Source organism: Garra rufa, chromosome 14 (genome assembly GCF_049309525.1).
Source record: "Garra rufa chromosome 14, GarRuf1.0, whole genome shotgun sequence".
Lineage (NCBI taxonomy): Eukaryota > Metazoa > Chordata > Actinopteri > Cypriniformes > Cyprinidae > Garra > Garra rufa.
The window spans coordinates 25,892,042-25,914,986 of NC_133374.1; the positions used below are offsets into that span (position 1 = coordinate 25,892,042).

General features: G+C 37.7%; 1 protein-coding gene across 1 annotated transcript in view; it reads left to right on the forward strand.

Annotated features, from left to right (window-relative positions):
- Positions 1–22,945, forward strand: part of phldb1b (pleckstrin homology-like domain, family B, member 1b) — a 104,962-nt gene that overhangs the window by 13,685 nt on the left and 68,332 nt on the right. The window contains exons 6-8 of the mRNA XM_073817350.1: positions 12,764–12,865; positions 12,992–13,117; positions 18,134–19,623. Of these exons, the coding sequence (XP_073673451.1) occupies positions 12,764–12,865; positions 12,992–13,117; positions 18,134–19,623 (1,718 nt within the window). The remainder of the gene's footprint in view (positions 1–12,763; positions 12,866–12,991; positions 13,118–18,133; positions 19,624–22,945) is intronic.

Sequence of the window (22,945 nt, forward strand, 5' to 3'; positions counted from 1 at the left end):
GAATTTGATTACAAAATGGCTCTTAGTCATGCTTTGCTGAGGATGACATCTATGACAAGGAGAGGTTATTTAGTGGTTCTGCTCTTCAGAACAGGCCGCACCATTCTGGAAAATGTGTCTTATTTCAACAGAAATGAAAAAAAAATTAGTACTTTTTCTGTGGTAATACAAAGTGGCTGCAGATGCACAGCAGTGGTGTTGAAATACAGATATTTACTATATTAAATTAATGTTTAGTACGTTTTGTCACCTCTGTTTATAAATGGAGTATAAGGACCATATCGAAAGCACCATGATTGCACATATACAGTCGTGGCCAAAAGTTTTGAGAATTACATAAATATTGGAAATTGGAAAAGTTGCTGCTTAAGTTTTTATAATAGTGATTTGCATATACTCCAGAATGTTATGAAGAGTGATCAGATGAATTGCATAGTCCTTCTTTGCCATGAAAATTAACTTAATCCCGAAAAAAACTTTCCACTGCATTTCATTGCTGTCATCAAAGGACCTGCTGAGATCATTTCAGTAATCGTCTTGTTAACTCAGGTGAGAATGTTGACGAACACAAGGCTGGAGATCATTATGTCAGGCTGATTGGGTTTGGAATGGCAGACTTGACATGTTAAAAGGAGGGTGATGCTTGAAGTCATTGTTCTTCCATTGTTAACCATGGTGACCTGCAAAGAAACGCGTGCAGCCATCATTGCGTTGCATAAAAATGGCTTCACAGGCAAGGATATTGTGGCTACTAAGATTACACCTAAATCCACAGTTTATAGGATCATCAAGAACTTCAAGGAAAGAGGTTCAATTCTTGTTAAGAAGGCTTCAGGGCGTCCAAGAAAGTCCAGCAAGTGATTGTCTCCTAAAGAGGATTCAGCTCCGGGATCGGAGTGCCTCCAGTGCAGAGCTTGCTCAGGAATGGCAGCAGGCAGGTGTGGGCGCATCTGCACACACAGTGAGGCGAAGACTTTTGGAAGATGGTCTGGTGTCAAGAAGGGCAGCAAAGAAGCCACTTCTCTGGATTTACACATCAGGGACAGATTGATCTTCTGCAAAATGTATGGCGAATGGACTGCTGAGGACTGGGACAAAGTCATATTCTCCGATGAAGCCTCTTTCCGATTGTTTGGGGCATCTGGAAAAAGGCTTGTCCGGAGAAGAAAAGGTGAGCGCTACCATCAGTCCTGTGTCATGCCAACAGTAAAGCATCCTGAGACCATTCATGTGTGGGGTTGCTTCTCATCCAAGGGAGTGGGCTCACTCACAATTTTGCCCAAAAACACAGCCATGAATAAAGAATGGTACCAAAACTCCCTCCAATAGCAACTTCTTCCAGCAATCCAACAACAGTTTGTTGAAGAACAATGCATTTTCCAGCACAATGGAGCACCGTGCCATAAGGCAAAAGTGATAACTATGTGGCTCGGGGACCAAAACGTTGAAATTTTGGGTCCATGGCCTGGAAACTCCCCAGATCTTAATCCCATTTAGAACTTGTGGTCAATCCTCAAGAGGCGGGTGGACAAACAAAAACCCACTAATTCTGACAAACTCCAAGAAGTGATTATGAAACAATGGGTTGCTATCAGTCAGGATTTGGCCCAGAAGTTGATTGAGAGCATGCCCAGTCGAATTGCAGAGGTCCTGAAAAAGAAGGGCCAACACTGCAAATACTGACTCTTTGCATAAATGTCATGTAATTGTCGATAAAAGCCTTTGAAACGTATGAAGTGCTTGTAATTATATTTCAGTACATCACAGAAACAACTGAAACAAAGATCTAAAAGCAGTTTAGCAGCAAACTTTGTGAAAACTAATATTTGTGTCATTCTCAACTTTTGGCCACGAGTGTACAGTGCCTTGTTAAACTACTTTAAATTACTTTTTTCCCACATGAATCTACACTCCCTACTCCATAATGGCAAAGTAAAAAATAGGTTTTTAACATTTGTGCAAATTTATTAAAAATAAAAAAAACTGAAAAGATCCCGTTGCATAAGTATTCATACCCTTTTCTGGGACACTCGAAATTTAGCTCAGGAGCATTCATATTGCTTCTGTATGTTACTACACTTCGAGTGGAGTTAAACTGTGGCAAATTCATTTGAATGAGTATGATTCAGAAAGGCACACACCTCTCAGAAAAGGTCTAACAGCTGAAAATGCATATCAGAGCAAAAACCAAGTCCTGAGGTTAAGATAACTGCTTGTAGAGCTCAGTGACAGACTTGCGTTGAGGCAATGATCTAGGGAAGAGTTCAGAAAAAAATCTGCTGCATTGAAGGTTCACAGAAGCATTATCCATAATGGAAGACGATTGGAACAACTAGGACTCTAGAAAATGTTTGCCAGCCCCCATCCAAGCTGACAGAGCTTGAGAGGTGAAAAGGTGAGACAAAGAATGGCAGATAATTGCCAAATGCAGATGTGCAAAGCTTGTCACATCATACCCAAAAAGACTTGAGGCTGTAAAGGTGCTTCTATGTACTGAGTTAAGGGTATGAGTACTTATGCAATGTACTTATTTCAGTGTTTTATTAAGTTGGCTTGGGAAAGCCAACTTACTGAAATCCTATTTAAACTTCTTCTTCTTCTTCTTCTTCTTCTTCTTCTTCTTCTTCTTCTTCTTCTTCTTCTTCTTCTTCTTATTTTTCTGGCCGCAAATTTTTTGGACACTAACTCCTCCTAGACCGTTCAAGCTACATACTCCAGACTCGGGTCAGATCTTCATACTGTTCTGACTTAGTGTGCTATATCTTTTCAGACTGGTTTGAGTTATGGTTTTCTTAAAAATTAATATTAAAAATCATAAAAAGTCCCATAGACTTTCATTGACCAAAAGTCCATGTCTGTTTGAACTATGTTTAATGTAAACTGCTAGAAGCCATTGATACTCAATTAAGCTTTAAGCTATCTATGTTCTATCTATCTATCTATCTATCTATCTATCTATCTATCTATCTATCTATCTATCTATCTATCTATCTATCTATCTATCTATCTATCTATCTATCTATCTATCTATCTATCTATCTATCTTCAAACCTTATCTATCTATCTATCTATCTATCTATCTATCTATCTATCTATCTATCTATCTATCTATCTATCTTCAAACCTTATCTATCTATCTATCTATCTATCTATCTATCTATCTATCTATCTATCTATCTATCTATCTATCTATCTATCTATCTATCTATCTATCTATCTATCTATCTATCTATCTATCTTCAAACCTTATCTATCTATCTATCTATCTATCTATCTATCTATCTATCTATCTATCTATCTATCTATCTATCTATCTATCTATCTATCTATCTATCTATCTATCTATCTTCAAACCTTTATCTATCTATCTATCTATCTATCTATCTATCTATCTATCTATCTATCTATCTATCTATCTATCTATCTATCTATCTATCTATCTATCTATCTATCTATCTATCTATCTATCTATCTATCTATCTATCTTCAAACCTTATCTGTCTGTCTGTCTGTCTGTCTGTCTGTCTGTCTATCTATCTATCTATCTATCTATCTTCAAACCTTTATCTATCTATCTATCTATCTATCTATCTATCTATCTATCTATCTATCTATCTATCTATCTATCTATCTATCTATCTATCTATCTATCTATCTATCTATCTATCTATCTATCTAAATCATGCTAACAATATGCTAATCATGCTAAAATCATGCTAGCGACTTGCTATTCATGCTAAAATCATGCTAGTGACTTGCTAGTCATGCTAAAATCATGTTGGCGACTTGCTAATCATGCTAAAATCATGCTAAAATCATGCTAGGGACTTGCTAATAATGCTAAAATCATGCTAGTGACTTGCTAATCATGCTTGTAACTTGCTAATCATGCTTAAACAACTAAAAACATACTAGCAACTTGCTTTTAAACGTGTAAAACTTTTTATACTTTAATTTCTTAAACTTTTTAAACTATGTACTGAGTTAAGGGTATGAGTACTTATGCAATGTACTTATTTCAGTGTTTTATTAAGTTGGCTTGGGAAAGCCAACTTACTGAAATCCTATTTAAACTTCTTCTTCTTCTTCTTCTTCTTCTTCTTCTTCTTCTTCTTCTTCTTCTTCTTCTTCTTCTTATTTTTCTGGCCGCAATTTTTTTGGACACTAACTCCTCCTAGACCGTTCAAGCTACATACTCCAAACTCGGGTCAGATCTTCATACTGTTCTGACTTAGTGTGCTATATCTTTTCAGACTGGTTTGAGTTACGGTTTTCTTAAAAATTAATATTAAAAATCATAAAAAGTCCCATAGACTTTCATTGACCAAAAGTCCATGTCTGTTTGAACTATGTTTAATGTAAACTGCTAGAAGCCATTGATACTCAATTAAGCTTTAAGCTATCTATGTTCTTTCTATCTATCTATCTATCTATCTATCTATCTATCTATCTATCTATCTATCTATCTATCTATCTATCTATCTATCTATCTATCTATCTATCTATCTATCTATCTATCTATCTATCTATCTATCTATCTATCTATCTTCAAACCTTATCTGTCTGTCTGTCTGTCTGTCTGTCTGTCTGTCTGTCTGTCTGTCTGTCTGTCTGTCTGTCTGTCTATCTATCTATCTATCTATCTATCTATCTTCAAACCTTATCTGTCTGTCTGTCTGTCTGTCTGTCTGTCTGTCTGTCTGTCTGTCTGTCTGTCTGTCTGTCTGTCTGTCTGTCTGTCTGTCTGTCTATCTATCTATCTATCTATCTATCTATCTATCTATCTATCTATCTAAATCATGCTAACAATATGCTAATCATGCTAAAATCATGCTAGCGACTTGCTATTCATGCTAAAATCATGCTAGCGACTTGCTAGTCATGCTAAAATCATGTTGGCGACTTGCTAATCATGCTAAAATCATGCTAAAATCATGCTAGGGACTTGCTAATAATGCTAAAATCATGCTAGTGACTTGCTAATCATGCTTGTAACTTGCTAATCATGCTTAAACAACTAAAAACATACTAGCAACTTGCTTTTAAACGTGTAAAACTTTTTATACTTTAATTTCTTAAACTTTTTAAACTATGTACTGAGTTAAGGGTATGAGTACTTATGCAATGTACTTATTTCAGTGTTTTATTAAGTTGGCTTGGGAAAGCCAACTTACTGAAATCCTATTTAAACTTCTTCTTCTTCTTCTTCTTCTTCTTCTTCTTCTTCTTCTTCTTCTTCTTCTTCTTCTTCTTCTTATTTTTCTGGCCGCAATTTTTTTGGACACTAACTCCTCCTAGACCGTTCAAGCTACATACTCCAAACTCGGGTCAGATCTTCATACTGTTCTGACTTAGTGTGCTATATCTTTTCAGACTGGTTTGAGTTACGGTTTTCTTAAAAATTAATATTAAAAATCATAAAAAGTCCCATAGACTTTCATTGACCAAAAGTCCATGTCTGTTTGAACTATGTTTAATGTAAACTGCTAGAAGCCATTGATACTCAATTAAGCTTTAAGCTATCTATGTTCTTTCTATCTATCTATCTATCTATCTATCTATCTATCTATCTATCTATCTATCTATCTATCTGTCTGTCTGTCTGTCTGTCTGTCTGTCTGTCTGTCTGTCTGTCTGTCTGTCTGTCTGTCTGTCTGTCTGTCTGTCTGTCTGTCTGTCTGTCTGTCTGTCTGTCTGTCTGTCTGTCTATCTATCTATCTATCTATCTATCTATCTATCTATCTATCTATCTATCTATCTATCTATCTATCTATCTATCTTCAAACCTTTATCTATCTATCTATCTATCTATCTATCTATCTATCTATCTATCTATCTATCTATCTATCTATCTATCTATCTATCTATCTATCTTCAAACCTTTATCTATCTATCTATCTATCTATCTATCTATCTATCTATCTATCTATCTATCTATCTATCTATCTATCTATCTATCTATCTATCTATCTATCTATCTATCTATCTATCTATCTATCTTCAAACCTTTATCTATCTATCTATCTATCTATCTATCTATCTATCTATCTATCTATCTATCTATCTATCTATCTATCTATCTATCTATCTATCTATCTATCTATCTATCTATCTATCTATCTATCTTCAAACCTTTATCTATCTATCTATCTATCTATCTATCTATCTATCTATCTATCTATCTATCTATCTATCTATCTATCTATCTATCTATCTATCTATCTATCTATCTATCTATCTATCTAAATCATGCTAACAATATGCTAATCATGCTAAAATCATGCTAGTGACTTGCTAGTCATGCTAAAATCATGTTGGCGACTTGCTAATCATGCTAAAATCATGCTAGGGACTTGCTAATAATGCTAAAATCATGCTAGTGACTTGCTAATCATGCTTGTAACTTGCTAATCATGCTTAAACAACTAAAAACATACTAGCAACTTGCTTTTAAACTTGTAAAACTTTTTATACTTTAATTTCTTAAACTTTTTAAACCTCTTAAAACGTTAAACTTCTTTAAACTTTCTGATCCGGCTTTCTCAAGCCAACTTAAAGTTTGTCTCGACTAACTTTTTTATCTAGTTTTTAATAAATTTGTAAAATTTGCAAATCTGGTTTTTGCTTTGTCATTATTATGGTGCATGGAGTGTAAATTGATGTGGGGAAAAAACTAACTTAAAGCAGTTTAACATAATGTTGCAACAAAACAAAATGTGAAAAAATGATGGGGTATGAATACTTTTGTAAGGCACTGTATACCTGTGGCGATAGGCCTCAAGAGGCTGAAGTCATATATAGTAACTTATAACATCTCCTTGACTTCCATTAAAAGTATCCATAATGACTGGCCGGTCTATAAACAGATAGCAGGGGAAACACCGTCCATGTTTTTAAACTCAGCGCCCCCCTCTTGACAGAATCATCTGAGACTGTGGGCGTCAGGGGCTTGAACACTCCTTTCAAGTAAAATATAGGTTTCTTTGAATATATTGTAGACGCTGACAGCAGGTCTGAAATCCATGCATGGTGGCAGGAGCGTAGATCGATAGATAGATCCCCTCCTCAGCAGGTGTGATACTTGGCTCATGTATTTTCCCTTGTGTGCTTTAGTGTTGTCTGATGTGCTAGATTACCCTCCATCGCTGCACCTCATAAATCTACTTCCAGGCTCTTCACTTAGCATTGTGGGTAAATCCATCAACCTTTGTGGCGCTGTAGTGGCCAATCTGAGGAAATCGAATGGATTTTTACTGACACCTAAAGTACTGAAATGCAGGTTGGTCGTTTACTGCCAGATGTATGTCTTCTTCATGAGACATTTATTGTGTATTATATTAACTTGTGTAATATTACTGTACTGTTTGACACCATGGGAAATTATGACCTCTTGTTTTACTGTTGGTATTAGTCTATCAATCATTTCCTGCATACAACACAGAGCTTTTCACTTTCTGCTACACATAAACAAAGACATTACATTTGATATCCCACTGTTCTCTGTATAATAAAAACTATTTGTTTCTGTGAAATGATGCTATGAAAAAGCTAATGCTCAACCACTTCTGGGTTGAACCTTACTCTTCATAATGATAAAATTCAGCTGATATATGCATAAAATCAGCTGAAATATGCCTGACTGTTAGGTCTTAAAGGTAAAGATGCTAAGGTCTTTTCCTGCTGTGTATTGATCGAATTGCAGTCTGAGTTGTGGTCTGCAGCTCATTTGAGAACTGCATGCTGTGTGTTTCTGCTGGTTTCCCTCATGGTGGATCGGTGAATCTCAGCTATGCAATGCAGGGCTCTCATGTCCTGTGCTATAATGATATGTTTATGAATAGACAGACAGAGAGACTGACAGAGTATAGATAGATAGAAGTCAAAAGTTTACATACACCTTGCAGAATCTGCAAAATGTTAATTATTTTTACTAAAATAAAAGTGATCATATTATTTTTTTATTTTGTACTGACCTGAATAAGATATTCCACATGAAATACATTTACATATAGTCCATAAGAGAAAATATTAGTTGAATTTATAAAAATGACCCTGTTCAAAAGTTTACATACACTTGATTCTTAATATTTTTTTTGTTTGTTTGTTTGTTTGTTTAGTGATAGTTGTTCATGAGTCCCTTGTTTGTCCTGAACAGTTAAACTGCCTGCTGTTCTCCAGAAAAATTCTTTAGGTCCCACAAATTCTGTTTTTTCATCATTTTTGTGCAATTGAGCCCTTTCCAACAATGACTGTATGATTTTGAGATCCATCTTTTTACACTGCACTCTTAAATATAAAGGTTCTTTATTGGCATCGATGGTTTCCTAAAGAACCTTGAACCTCAATGGAATCTTTCAAATGCAGAAAAAGATTCTTAGTTGAAAAAGTTGAAAAAGTTTCTTAATTTTTTTTAAAATGTTCTTCAAATTGGTTCTTTTAAGAACCATTCACTAAAAGGTTCTTTGGGGAACCAAAAATGATTCTTCTATGGCATCACTGCAAAAACACTCTTTTGGAACCTTTATTTTTAAGAGTGTGAGGTCAACTGAGGGACTCATATGCAACTAATACAGAAGGTTCGCTTACAGAATGCTTACTGATGCTCCAGAAGGAAATGCAATGCATTAAGAGCTAAAGATTTGAAGATCAGGGTAAATTTGACTTATTTTGTCTTTTGGGAAACATGTATCAAGTATCTTCTGTAGCTTCTGAAGGGAAGTACTAAATGAAAAAAATATGATATTTAGGCAAAATAAGAAAAATGTACACATCCGTGGTGTAAAAAACAGCTAAAACCAGCCTAGGCTGTTTGGCTGGTTTTAGCTGGTCAACCAGCCTGGTTTTAGCTGGTCATAGCTGGTCAGCAGGCTGGTTTTAGAGGGGCTTTGGCCGCTTTTCCAGCCTGGCCAGGCTGATCTTAGCTGATCAGGCTGAGAAACCACCAGCTAAAACCAGCCTGGCCAGGCTGGAAGACCAGCTAAAACCAGCTACTTCCAGCTTAAACCAGCTAAGACTAGCCAACCAGCCTAGGCTGGTTTTAGTTGTTGTTGTTTTTTTCAGCAGGGATCTCCATTCTGTTCAAAAGTTTTCACCCCCGACTCTTAATGCATGGGTTTTCCTTCTGAAGCATCAGTGAGTGTTTGAACCTTCTGTAATAGTTGCATATGAGTCCCTCAGTTGTCCTCAGTGTGAAAAGATGGATCTCAAAATCATACAGTCATCGTTGGAAAGGGTTCAAATACACATGCTGGAAAACCAAATCATTTGTGGGACCTGTAAGTTTTTTTCTAAAGAACAGCAGCCAGTTTAACTGTTCAGGACAAACAAAGGAATGAACATGAACAACTATCACTAAACAAACATATAGCTACTATAGATAGATAGATTGAAATTAGATAGAAGTTGTTTTGAGGAAAAAAACCCTTTAAACTAAATGTGTCCAATAACAGTATGTTCCCGTTGTTAAACAAACAAGCATTATAGGCTCTGCTCTGATGGAACAAATAATGAGATTTGAGGATAACATCTTGCAAACAAGTAATTTTAGAGTTTTGCAACCTTTTCTCATACAGCTGTGCGGATGAATTGCACAAGCTTGCTTGCCATCTCAAACACGTATTCACCACATTACTGAATTAGCTGCGTGCGTCATTTTTAACGGCACATTTGTACAATGACTAATTTGAGCACAATGCTTGTTGAGCAAAATAGGAAGGCAGTGAAGCTGCTGTCGCATGTAGGTTTGTTATTTGGTGCTGCTGCTTGTCAATAATGATTGAGCTTGTCGGCAGTTCGTGCTGATGCAGCGAATGCCACAGTTATTGTCTGTAAAAACACTCAAATATGATTTCGACAAGGCAAAAACAGGACATGCAGGAAACAATGTCTAGTTGATGTGGTTTACGCCACAGACCTCAATATGCTGTTATTTCAAATAAAACAGTTTATGAGCAAGCATACAAACAAGTCTGTTAATTAAACAGTAATATAACTTTCTGTTCAACACATGTGCTTTGTGTATTCTTGTCTTTGAATGTGCAAGCAGAGCATGTCAAGACTTGAGCAATCCGAGTTGAGTCTTTTTTTTTTGATAACAACCACCATCAGTTAACAATCCTTATTCTTCTTTTCAGTAACTACATGAAAGAAAACACGTCCATGTGAGAATACCACTTAAGCACATGATTTAGTTTACTACAATCGTTCTTAGTTTTCTTTGTGTGCTCTAATCGTACCTTATCCTGTTAGAACCTGAGGGGTAATCAAATGTTCTGCCTGGAACAAAAGGGCATCTGGCTCTCCGCATTCATCACACATCTGCTCCGGCTGGAAAGATTTCCATGAGACCTTTACCTACCTTGAATAAATACTGTGATTGGCCAGATTAGCTCTGGCAGTTTAATATAGCAAAAGAGCTGTTTTGTTTTGTGTAATATGGATTAAGATTAGAATGTAGTAGATTTTTTTTTAACCACTAATATTGGCCAGTATGTATGGAAGCTCATTTCTGCCACTGACTTTTTTCTCAGAATTGCACATTTGTATTTCATAATTCAGACTTTTTTTCTCAGAATTGTGAGATATAAACTTGCAGTTGCGAGTTATGAAGTTTAATTCTGAGAGGGGAAATTGAACGTTTATATCTCACATTTCTGACTTAATAACTCACAACTGCATGTTATATACTATATAAGTCAGAATTGCAAGATATAAACTCACGATTTTTAGGAGAAAAAAAAGAAAATTTTGATAAACTCACAATTCTGAGAAAAAAAAAGTAAATTGTGAGTTTATACTCTGACTTCATAACTCACAATTGCAAGTTTATATTTCAAAATTATGGGAACAAAGTTTTGAATTGCAAGTTTATGACTGTTCTGACTGTATAACTCGCAATATCAATTTACAATTGACCTTTTTTTCTCAGAACTGTGAGTTTATATCTCGCAATTCTGACTTTATAACATGCAATTGTGAGTTAAGTCTGATTTGTAAGCTATAAAGTCAAGATAGTGAGATATAAACGTGCAATTTGGACTTTTTTCATAATTATGAAATATAAAGTTGAAATTGCGAGTTATAAATTCACAATTGACCTTTTTCTCAGAATTGTGAGTTTATATCTCACAATTCTGACTTTATAACATGCAGTTATGAGTTATAAAGTCAGAATTGCGTCATATAAACTTGCAATTGCGAGTTATTAAGACAAGATATTAAGTTTATTAAGTTTATATCTCATAATTCCAACTTTATAGCTCACAATTCTGACATAATAATCACAATTGCATGTTATAAAGTCAGAATTGTGAAAAAGAACTTACAATTCTGAGAAAAAATATAAATTTTGAATTTATATCTCACAATTCTGTCTTTATAACTCGCAATTCCAAGTTTATATCATGCAGTTCTAAGAAAAAAGTTTATTTATATCTCACAATTCTGACTTTATATCTCACAATTCTGACTTAACTCACAATTGCATGTTGTAAAGTCAGAATTACAAGATATAAATCACAATTTTAAGAAAAAAAGTCAATTATGATGTAAATTCACAATTCTGAGAAATAAAAGTCAATTGTGAAGTTATATCTCGCAATTCTAACTTTATAACTCACATTTGCAATTTTATATCACGTAATTCTGAAAACAATTTAAAATAGCAAGTTTATATCTTGTAATTTTGACTTTATAACTCACAGTTTCAAAGTTTATATTTCAAAATTCTGAGAAAAAAGTCAGAATTGCAAGTTTATATCACACAATTCTGATTTAATAACTCACAATTGCATGTTATAAAATCAGAATTGTGAGATGTAAACTCACAATTCTGAGAAAAAAGGTAAATTGTGATTTATATCTAGCAATTCTGACTTTATAACTTGCAATTGCAAGTTTATATTTCAAATTTATGAAAGTCAGAATTCCACGTTTATGTCTCACAATCTTGACTTCATAGCTTACAATCCTGACTTAACTCACAATTGCATTTATAAAGTCAGAACTGCAAGATATAAACTCACAATTCTGAGAAATAAAAGTAAATTATGAATTTATGTCTCGCAATTCTGACTTTACACTTGCAATTTAAAGTTTAAAGTTTATATTTCAATATACTGAGAAAAAAGTAAGAATTGCAAGTTTATATCTCTTTATAGCTCACAATTCCGACTTAACTCACAATTGCGTGTTATAAAGTCAGAATTGCGAGATATAAACTCTGAAAAAGTCAATAGTGATATAAACTTACAATTCTGAGAAAAAAGTCAATTGTTATATAAACTTACAATTCTGAGAAAAAAGTCAATTGTAAATTTATATCATGCAATTCTGTCTTAATAACTCAAAATTGCAAGTTTATATCAGGCAATTCTGACTTTATAACTTACAATTGCAAGTTTATATTTCAAAATTCTGAAATAAAGTTTATATCTTACATTTCTGACTATAGCTCACAATGAATATGTATAAGCCTCATAATTAAAGCTAACATGAAACAAGTGATAAATGCCAAATAAGAATACCAATATGTGTGCCATATAAATACATAAAAGCCAATATATTAGCCAAGGCTGGATTTGATCCATTGAAAATGGATTTATTTATTTAAATATGATACATGGTTGCATGATAATAAAAATATCATTCACTATAAAACCAGGGATGTGTATTAGGAAAGTAAATCGAGTTAATTCAGATCTCATGTTGACTTTAACAGGCTTCACTACCAGGGTTTGGCTTGTCTGTTTTTCCCCTCACTCAGCAAACCAGGAGTCTGATCCGACACCACAGTGTGAGATGTTCCTGCTTGTTCATGTAAAACGGGGGCAAACATTCCTTCCCCCACCTCCGTACCTCTCACACTGTGATACAAAACTGCCAGGATCCTCCTCAAAATCATTTGACATACTTCTTCAGGCATATGTTTGATATAAAGCACTATGCATTTTCATCCTTAGCTTCATTAAAAGTCATTTTGGTTTGTGTGCAGGCTGTATGCTGTGTTTCGGCCAATCCGCCCTCTTCCGTTTCAACCACCCCGAGGAGGCGTTCCGAATGAAAAGCATGATGCCTGAGGGAGGACAGACAGCCAGTGTGAAAAACTGGGCCCGCACAGGTAATGCAATATCCCACAGGAGAACACACCTCGACTGTGGCATGAATTATCTAACGCTTACCACAACGCACTCAAAGCCATTACTGTGAAAAATACATTCCTGTAGAACCTCAAAACCTTATTTGTGTACTGTCTGAAATCACAATACAGAACAGTATGTCATGTCTCTGACATATTACTCACTCTGATGCAAATAGATGTTTTTTTTTATACATGTCATGTTTAAAAAAACTTATAATAAACAGATTCAGACTAACAAATGGCCCATTTATGCAGATTTGGTCTTATAGGGTGTTGCCACATGCCTGAATGGCAAGGTTTGTTTTAGTAGCACAGGTAGTGGCTTTTAGCTGGACCTTACTGCATTTCCGTTTTTAACTGTTAGCAACGCAAGCCTGCCTGGATCCTGAGTTGCACCATGCAACTTTTATGAGGAGCTCATTCCTGTGGGTCTCCTGACAGAGCGTTCTACATCTTCCACTCCCACTCACAGTGCTACACAGCAGCCAATATTTAAACAGAGCATTTACAATATGTATTGAGTTGTTTTCCCGACTTTTCCTGTTGTGTGGTAGAAAAGGACAAGTATAGCATATAAACACAGCTGGTGCAGTGCATTTCCTGAGATGGTAATAAATTCTCTCTACCATGAGACATACTTTCTGCAAACAACAAACCCGCTGCATTCTTGTTCACTGTATATTTCCTTATTTTCCCAGTGCCTATATTATATCTATAGCTAAAAGAATTCAGATTTTGCAGACTCTAAATCAGTCTATAATCAAACATCAGATAATAACAAATTACTCACCCTCAAGTTGTTCCAAACCAAACTGTTACCGGTAGCCACTGGCATTTATAGTATAGAGAAAAAATACAGTTGATGTCAAAAGTTTACAGAATCTGCAAAATGTTATTTATTTTACTATAAATAAGAGCATGTTAAGAGCAAAATGCATGTTTTATTTAGAACTGGCCTGAATAAGATGTTTCACATTAAAAAGACGTTTACATATAGTCCACAAGAGAAAATAATAGTTAAATTTATAAAAAATGACCCTGTTCAAAAGTTTACATACACTTGATTCTTAATACTCTGTCGTTACCTGAATGATCCACAGCTGTATTTTTTTTTTTTTTTTTTTTTTTTTTTTTTTATAAATTTAGTGATAGTTGTTCATGAGTCCCTTGTTTGTCCTGAACAGTCAAACTAGCTGCTGTTCTTATCCTTCAGGTCCCACAAATTCTTTTTTTTTTTTTTGTGTGTGTATTTTAAACCTTTCCAACAATGACCGTATGGTTTTGAGATCCATCTTTTCACACTGAGGACAACTGAGAGACTCATTTGCAAGTATTACAGAAGGTTCAAACGCTCTCTGATGCTTCAGAAGGGAAAACGATGCATTAAGAGCCGGGCGGTGAAAACTTTTGAACAGTATGAAGATGTGTACATTTTTTCTTATTTTGCCTAAATATCTTTTCTTTCCATTTAGTACTGCCCTTCAGAAGCTACAGAACACACTTGCAAGTTTCCCAGAAGACTAAATAAGTTCAATCGACCCTGATCTTCAAAATGCTTCATGTTTCCTTCTGAAGCATTTGCAAGTGTTTGAACCTTCTGTAATAGTTGCATATGAGTCAGTGTGAAAACATGGATCTCAAAATAGTCTTTGTTGGAAACCAAATAATTTGTGGGACTTGAAGGACTTTTCTGAAGAAAAAGAGGCAATTTAACTGTTAAAGGGGTAGTTCACCCAAAAATGAAAATTTGATGTTTATCCGCTTACCCCCAGAGCATCCAAGATGTAGGTGACTTTGTTTCCTCATCAGAACACAAACGGAGATTTTTAACGAAAACCGGTGCAGCCTGCCAGCCACAGAATACGAGTGGATGGGCACCAAACCTTTAAAAGTAAAAAGGGTGTAATTTGGATTTGTCTGTGCATGTTTTTGTTTACTTTTAAAGGTTTGGTGCCCATCCATATCCATTATATGGCTGGCAGACTGCAGCGGTTTTCGTTAAAAATCTTAGTTTGTGTTTTTCTGAAAGTCACCTACATCTTGGATGTCCTGGGGGTAAGCAGATAAACATCAAATTTTCATTTTTTGGTGAACTATCCCTTTAAGGACAAACAAGGGACACAGTATTAAGAATTAAGTGTATGCAAACTTTTGAACAGGGTAATTATTTTTATAAATCCAATTATTATTTTCTCTTGTAAACTATATGTAAACATGTTTTATGTGAAATATCTTATTCAGGTCAGTACTAAATAAAAAATAACATGCATTTTGTATGATCCCTCTTATTTTTCTAAAATGATTAACATTTTGCACATTCTGCAAGGTGTAAACTTTTGACCTCAACTGTTATTTCCCATAAAAGTCAATGGCTACCGGCAACTGTCTGGTTATCAATATTCTTCAAAATATCTTCTTTTGCATTCAACAGAAGAAAGAATCTCATGCTCAAGCTCTTGTACATGTATATAAAGCTGTCCATGTGCTTTTGGCAACTGATATTTGTTTATAGACTGATTTATAGAGGAAAAGAACCCCCCCTTCACACGTTCCCATGTGCCAGAGCTATTTCCTCATCCATCTCTCTTCCAGTCCAGACAGCTTTGTTGGCCATGCTCTGCTTATTTAAAGTTGAGGGGTATCTTTTACAATATCTATATTTATCTCACCACCCACCCTGCTCTTCAATCCCCTCCTCACTGTTCCCCTCATATTCTCCCAATATCCGACTGCCTCGTTCCCACATGGCAGGTCTGCTTGATGTTCTTGATGATATTCTTGTATTACTGAGAGCAGCTTGTAATTTATTAAAATATATGCTTTTATTGTTACGTATTTCTACATTATTCCTTACTTTGCGACTAAACAAATATATTATAAGCTAGTATAGACTGCATATCATATAGAAATTATTAAAATAAACATTTCTTTCAATTTAAACCCATATTCACAGTGCCTATGTGAATATTTTGTAAAAATGTGCACTGTCGCTTTAAGAATGTAGGCCCCGCCTCGTTCAGCCAGCAGTCAGTCACATCAGCACCGTGGACAGGGGAGGGAGGGGGACTCAGCGATGGTGTAGCGGCGCCAGGCTCACCAAGCCCGGCTGGAATATCTCGTCTGCGGCGTTAATATACTCTTTCCTGGATACTGTGAGGCCGGTACAGCTGGCCTAGGTCAAGAACCGAAATGCGGGAGCCGTACTTTTAAAACTGAGCTCGGTTATAAACCAAACGCAGCGGCTTAGCGTTTCCACAGGCGTGTTCTCATCTGTAAGTACTGGTCGTTACAGAGGCTGTGTATGTGTCAGATAGGCATACAGACGTACTGTATGTAGCATATGTATCATTTTATAGTCGCGACTTGTCAAGTTGATATGTATCACTTTGTCACATGGAGGATTTAAATTATTAGCCTATCTTTATAAGCAATGTGTCTATGTGCTTGTGCTTGCTTGAAACCGTTTCAATGGGATTTAAATGGAAAATTGAGCCAGAGGCATCGTCAGCTGCTCTGACTTATTTCTAAACCACGACGACTATAAAAAATAATAAATAACAACACTTGGAAAGGGGGCTGTGTTTTATGCATTATTTGTGAGTTTGAACAGAGAGAGTTTTGTAATCAAGACAGAGAGATTTGTGGCATAGAAACGCAAACACTGAGCTGGAAAGAGCAAGATTGATCAAGTTTTGGATGTTGTGAAATCAGTTCTGTGACTGACTTAGAATCAGTCTTATGTATGTAAGTTTGATACAGGTCTTAATTGTTTTACATCTGAGAGGGAAAAATAATAAATTTGGTATTATTTTAAATATAGTGGAATAAACCAGAGGTTTTTACTTTTTATGATGCCAAGGACCTCCAAATATGATGACCGCTGAATTAGGATCTCTTTCCTAAAACATAAACATAAAATCAAATATAATTGGCATGATTATTATTATAAAACAAATTAAGTGTGTCTGTGCGAAAACCAAAACTAGCTTTAGTATTAGTATTTAGTATCTTTTTTTTTTTCTAATCAATATTAGACAAATGTCATAATGTGACCCTGGACCACAAAAGCAGTCATAAGTAGCAGCATTTGTAGCAATAGCCAACAATACATTGTGTGGGTCAAAATTATCTATTTTTCTTTTATGCCAACAATCATTAGGATATTAAGTAAAGATTAATTTCCTACCGTAAATATATCAAAAGTTAATTAATGATTAGTAATATGCATAGCTAAGAACTTCATTTGGACAACTTTAAAAACAATTTTCTCATTATTTCAGTTTGAAAACCACTGTTTTAGATAATGACCATTTTTACTTTGTAGGCCTGTCTCAGGCTCAGCAGATGAACCATTTACATTGGAGATGGTCAGTTGCCTGAGACAGATTGAGTTACCAGCGGGGCTCTCTGTGATTTAGCTATATGAGCACATATTCATTTGACGTTTATCCTCTCATGCTGGAGCCTGGCAGACTTTCTCTCTGAATTTCCATTTGGTAACCACTATTTCTGCTAGAGCATTTGTCTTCTGTGGGCTTGGCAGCAGTGTTAAACTTGGAGGCTGTTGAATGGGGCTAATGGATTAAATGCATCTCTGCAGTGCCAAAAGAGCTGCAGGTACTTGCATTAAAAGCTCAGGTGTAGTACTGAGGATAATAGTTGGGGTTAGCTGGGGTGAAGAAGCCAAATGCATCCACTTACTCGTGAGTGCTTTTCCTGTTTTACGTACTCTGCCCAGCTCATATGGCTAGTGATGGGAATTATGAGTCATTGAGAATCAATTCTTTTGAATTGTTTCAGTCAACCAGTTGTAACCATCATGTAATTGTCATCACATGTCTCTAACATCTTGACATGGCGTTGAAGGTCAGGTAAAGATATATACGTAAGCACATATGTTGGTTTTATTACAGGAAATATTTGTTCATTAAACAAAAATATGGATTTTGAATTTTGTGTATGGTGAATAATTATGATTGTTATCTTTTCCTTCAGATTCTGAGAACCTGGTCAATGGGAACCACTCATCGGGAGCCCCCAAATCTCACTTGGTCTCCAACGAGAGAGTGCGCCCTGAGCACAGTGCCATCGTCAGTTCCATTGAGAAGGACCTTCAGGACATTATGGACTCATTAGTCATGGATGACCCACAGCCCTCTTCCTCTGAGTCAAAGAAGCCCTCTGGTCAGCCCATCTCCCAGTCTCCTCTGTCCCCCATGTTAAATGGAGGGGGGCGCTTCCTTCTCTCACCCCCAACGAGCCCTGGTGCTATGTCTGTGGGCTCTAGTTATGAGAATACCTCCCCTCCTTTCTCTCCTCTCTCATCCCCGTCAGCCGCCAGCAGTGGCAGCTACACCAGTCCTTCTCCGAGTGGTTGTCAGGACCAGCTTCACACGCTTCCTCCTGTGCCAGTTAGGTCTTCTAGTTACAATTACACCAGCCAGCCACCCATACCTCAGCCACGGACCACACTGCCCAGCTATTCTGGTGGCAACAGTGGGCCAAAGGTGCCTGAGAGTCCCAGACTCCAGCGAAAGGCTCTTTTAGAAGCACCGCCAAGCCCAAAGCCAAGTCGTAGGGGGTTTAACCAAGACAGCTTGGTGGCTAAAACCCCAGACAGCCCCATACAGACTCACATTCTGCCCTCAGTCTCCATCTCTACCACTCCGACTGATCACCCATCTGTCAGTCGGATTCCAGTTCCAGGTAGCCCCAGACTGACCCCCAAATTCTCCACCGCACCCTCATCCTCACCCTCTAGTCCTAGAACCAAAACTGCCATTGTTCTCCAGGATCGACCCTCAAGTCCTTTCCGGGAGCAGCCTCATCCAGATCGGTCCTTGACCTCTAGTCCACTCTCCCCACCCTCGAGATCTTTTCAGCCCCCCTTGGACCCCATTGTCCACATCATTCAGGGTGGTCCACCACACCCGCATCCTCGCACACTGCAGCCTCCAGAAAGTCCGCGGCTGGCCCGCAGGAACCTTGAAGGGAGTAGCATGAGGGAGCTTCCTCCTCTTAGCCCCTCTATAGCTCGCAGGGGGGTTCCTGTGCTCCCCGGAGCTCTACCAGGAACCCTGCGGACTCCAGAGAGTCCGTCCCCAAGAGTGATGCCAGAGAGTCCCAGACTTAGGCGGAAAGCAGGGTCTCCTACAGAGGAGCCATTCAGCCCTCGTGGGGTGCGTGCTCGTAGTCCTTCACCTACCTATGGACTGATGGGGGAAGGCAGTGGACGGAAGGGCAGTGTCGGGAACTCGCTTTCTTCTGCGTTTAGCTTGGGTTCCTTGCCTGGGTCATCTCCCCGATCCAGTCCCAGGAGCCACAGAAAGATGTCAGCGGGCCACAGGGACCTCCGGATGCCTCATCCGGGCACGAGGGAGCGCAAAAATAGCATCACAGAGATCAGCGACAACGAGGATGACCTTCTGGAGTACCACCGGCGCCAAAGAGAAGAACGACTCCGAGAGCAAGAAATGGAGAGGCTGGTGAGTATGATGCAGTAGATTGCATGCATTTACATAACAAAATATCAAACAAAATGTGATTCATGAGAAAACTGTCTCTTAGGGTGTGTTCACACTTGTAGTTTTGGTTCGTATGGTTCATTTGGTCTGGGCCAAAAAGGAAAATAATACATTTGGTCCTTGTCCGCTTAGCGTTCACACACTTTTGACAGTGACCCTAAAGATACCGAACCTAAAGGCAAAGCGATACGTTCACGAATACAGTCGAAAGTCGAATACACCTATTGCCGACTGCTGGACTAAGTGTGCTCATTGTTGCATGTATATGATTTTATTTTCACCACTGGCGAACTCACAAAGAGCTTATAAATACATGGCAACAAGTATGAACACACTGTTAAAAACAACCTCGAGACCAACATAGAGTGCAGTTAGCTCTGAGGAAAGATATAGTGGCATTTGTTTGCAGATGCCCACTTGAAAGCCACATCATAAGGTAAAGAATTCTTCTAAGAAATACTCACTGTCTCTGTTTGTACATGTCATGTTGAGGGCTGCCTCTGCATGTCTTCCGATGATATGTAAATTGCAAGTTTCTACAGTTAATATTTTCCAGAGAAGCTCCTCAGTGCACACTGATGGCTGAATCTAATCTTAACACACCTCGCAAGCATTAGCAATTGTGCTTTTGGTGAGAATGCAGGACATTTGGAGGAAATGCTACTACACGTCTCAGGCAGAACTGACACACTGACTAATCCGCTGTCGTGCTGAGGCAGAGGGCTCTGATTTTACCATGGCAACCCCATTGTTTGTTGTCTCTTTTACTGAGAGGTGGGAGGGAACAGTAGACATCTTGGTCCAGTTTGCAGCCCAGAGTGAAGCCACTGAGACAAAGGCCCCTGTGAAGTTTTATATGTGTTTGTGTCTGAAACAGCTCTTGTCTGCTTCCCTTGTAATTACCCATTGTGGTTGTTTATTGCTCTCAGAAAAGGAGGTGATCTAATTGAGCGTACAGAGTTATGCTTCAATACTCCCAACAGAGCGGATCTGAAATATGTTATTTTCGCTAAGCATGTGCACTTCTAGTATGCTCCTAGTATGCTTTTTTTTTTGGCTTTTTGCTGATAGAATAAATGCCAAAAGAATGAGCTTAACATGCCAATGACCTCATCCTCGCAAAAAGGTTCAGTGCAAAATTAGACAAACAAGAAGTGACCTTTGATCCAGACCTTGTTCTGAAATATTTGCAAAATGTCAAGTGTAAATAGCAAAGAATGTTTGCTTGGTGAAGAAACATCAGATGTTCTTTTTAATTTTCTTTAGCAAATGTGACTGTCAGCCATTACATCACTCATTATCAGAACCGTCTGTCTTGTGAATTGCTTTTCACATAAGTATTTTGACATGGTCTGCTGGCTTCTGTGGTCCATTAACAAACAGCACTCATCTGTTCACTCATTTCTGCAGTTCCAGACATCATTCGTCAAGCAAGTCTGCCTTTCACTAAAAACATCTGATGTATCTGACGTGCGGATCGGCCACGTTGAGCTCATTTGACTGCCCCTTGGCTTCTGCTGAGAAGGAGCGGGAAACTGCCTAGCATGACAAGCAGAAATGTGCTTCAGGGAGTGTTGCAGCAGGTTTTGATTTTTCTGGCAGCTGATTGTCATATACAGGAGAGGGCAGAACATCACGTAACATAGAACTCATGGCCGCTGAAGGAATCAGGAAGGAGACAGTGGGGTTGACTGCAGTCTGGAGGCTAAATCTAAACCAGTAAAAACAGTAAGCAAAGGTGGTGGATTTCAAATTGGATACTTATAAGGGGTCCCATGCTAAGCAACTGGCATTGAGATGAATGCCATTTTTTAATGGATAGTTTTCAATAGTAGGGCTGTACAGGTTTTTGCTATTAGTGATGCACTGAAATCAATGCAGTAGTGATGTAACGGCCTCTTGATATTTTAGCCATACAGATTTTATATATTGCTTATCTAGGGGGGCAGTATTGGCCTAATGGTTAGAGATTTGGTCTGGCAGGGATTGTAGGTGGGGGGACTAAATTACCAGCACTTTCTCTACCCTGAGTACCATGACTGAAGTGAGTTCCTTGAGCAAGGCTCTGAACCCCCAACTGCTCCCTGGGTGCCACAGCATTGGCTGCCCACAGCTCTGGGTCTGTGTTCACAGTGTGTGTATGCGTGTGTGTGTGTGTGTGTGTGTGTGTGTGTGTGTGTTCACTACTGTGTTTGTGCACTTGGATAGGTTAAATGCAGAGCACAAAATCTGAGTATGGGTCACTGTACTTGGCCATACGTCACTTCACTTTCTTCACTTCTAACATTATTTTTGGTCACAGTGAAAAGCATCCACACTGCTCACATATTAACTTGTTGTAGCTTATCCACGTTGTGTTTACAGTCTTTTGGAGAAATGCTAATTAAAGGGAACCCCAAGTATTAAGACTTGTATAATGAAAATGCTGTCTCTTACTGAAATATGTAGTAGAACACCCATGAAAGATTTACATTATTTAAAAAAAACCTTGTTTTATACATATTTTGGACTATGGGGGAGCCATTGTTTCGATTAAGTGAAATGGTTGCTCTGGGTCACCTACTGACGCTACCTGTTGCTATTTCTACCGCAATTCAGAAAATAAAATATTGATACGATGCCACATCGTGCAGCTTTTGGTTGCAGTTTTTAGTAGGGATGCACCGATCCGTATCGGCCGATCACTTGCGCGTTTTGTCAGTAAAGCCGGTTCTGTAATCAGCGGTAAATGCCATCAGGTGCGTGATTTCACGTTGAGCCGTATATACTACACACAGTCGTTGTTCACTGACGAGCTGCGCACATTCACACTGATAATGAACATTGATTTGCGCAGCTCGTCGGTAAACAACGGCTGTGTGTAGTATATACAGCTCAACGTGAAATCACGCACCTGATGGCATTTACCGCTGATTACAGAACCGGCTTTACTGACAAAACGCGCAAGCATGATCGTCCGATTCGTATCGGTGCATCCCTAGTTTTTAGTGAAACGGGCTACAAAAGAATCAATGTAAGTCTTCACTGTTTATCTAACGATAAGAAGAGGAAAAAGAATGGAAAGATGCCAATGGACGAATAAAACTTCCAAAAGACCTGCGTCTTTGTTCTCTCCACTTTAGCCCTGATGCCTTTGAGGCTATTAGTAGAACTACTGAAAGAGCTTACAAACGGCAGAGATGAGAAACGTTAGATGCCATCCTGGCTGGATGGAAACAAGCAGGTGCTTGTCGTGATGCTGCAGCCACTGAAAGAGTTTCTCAGCGTGGATTTCATTCAATAT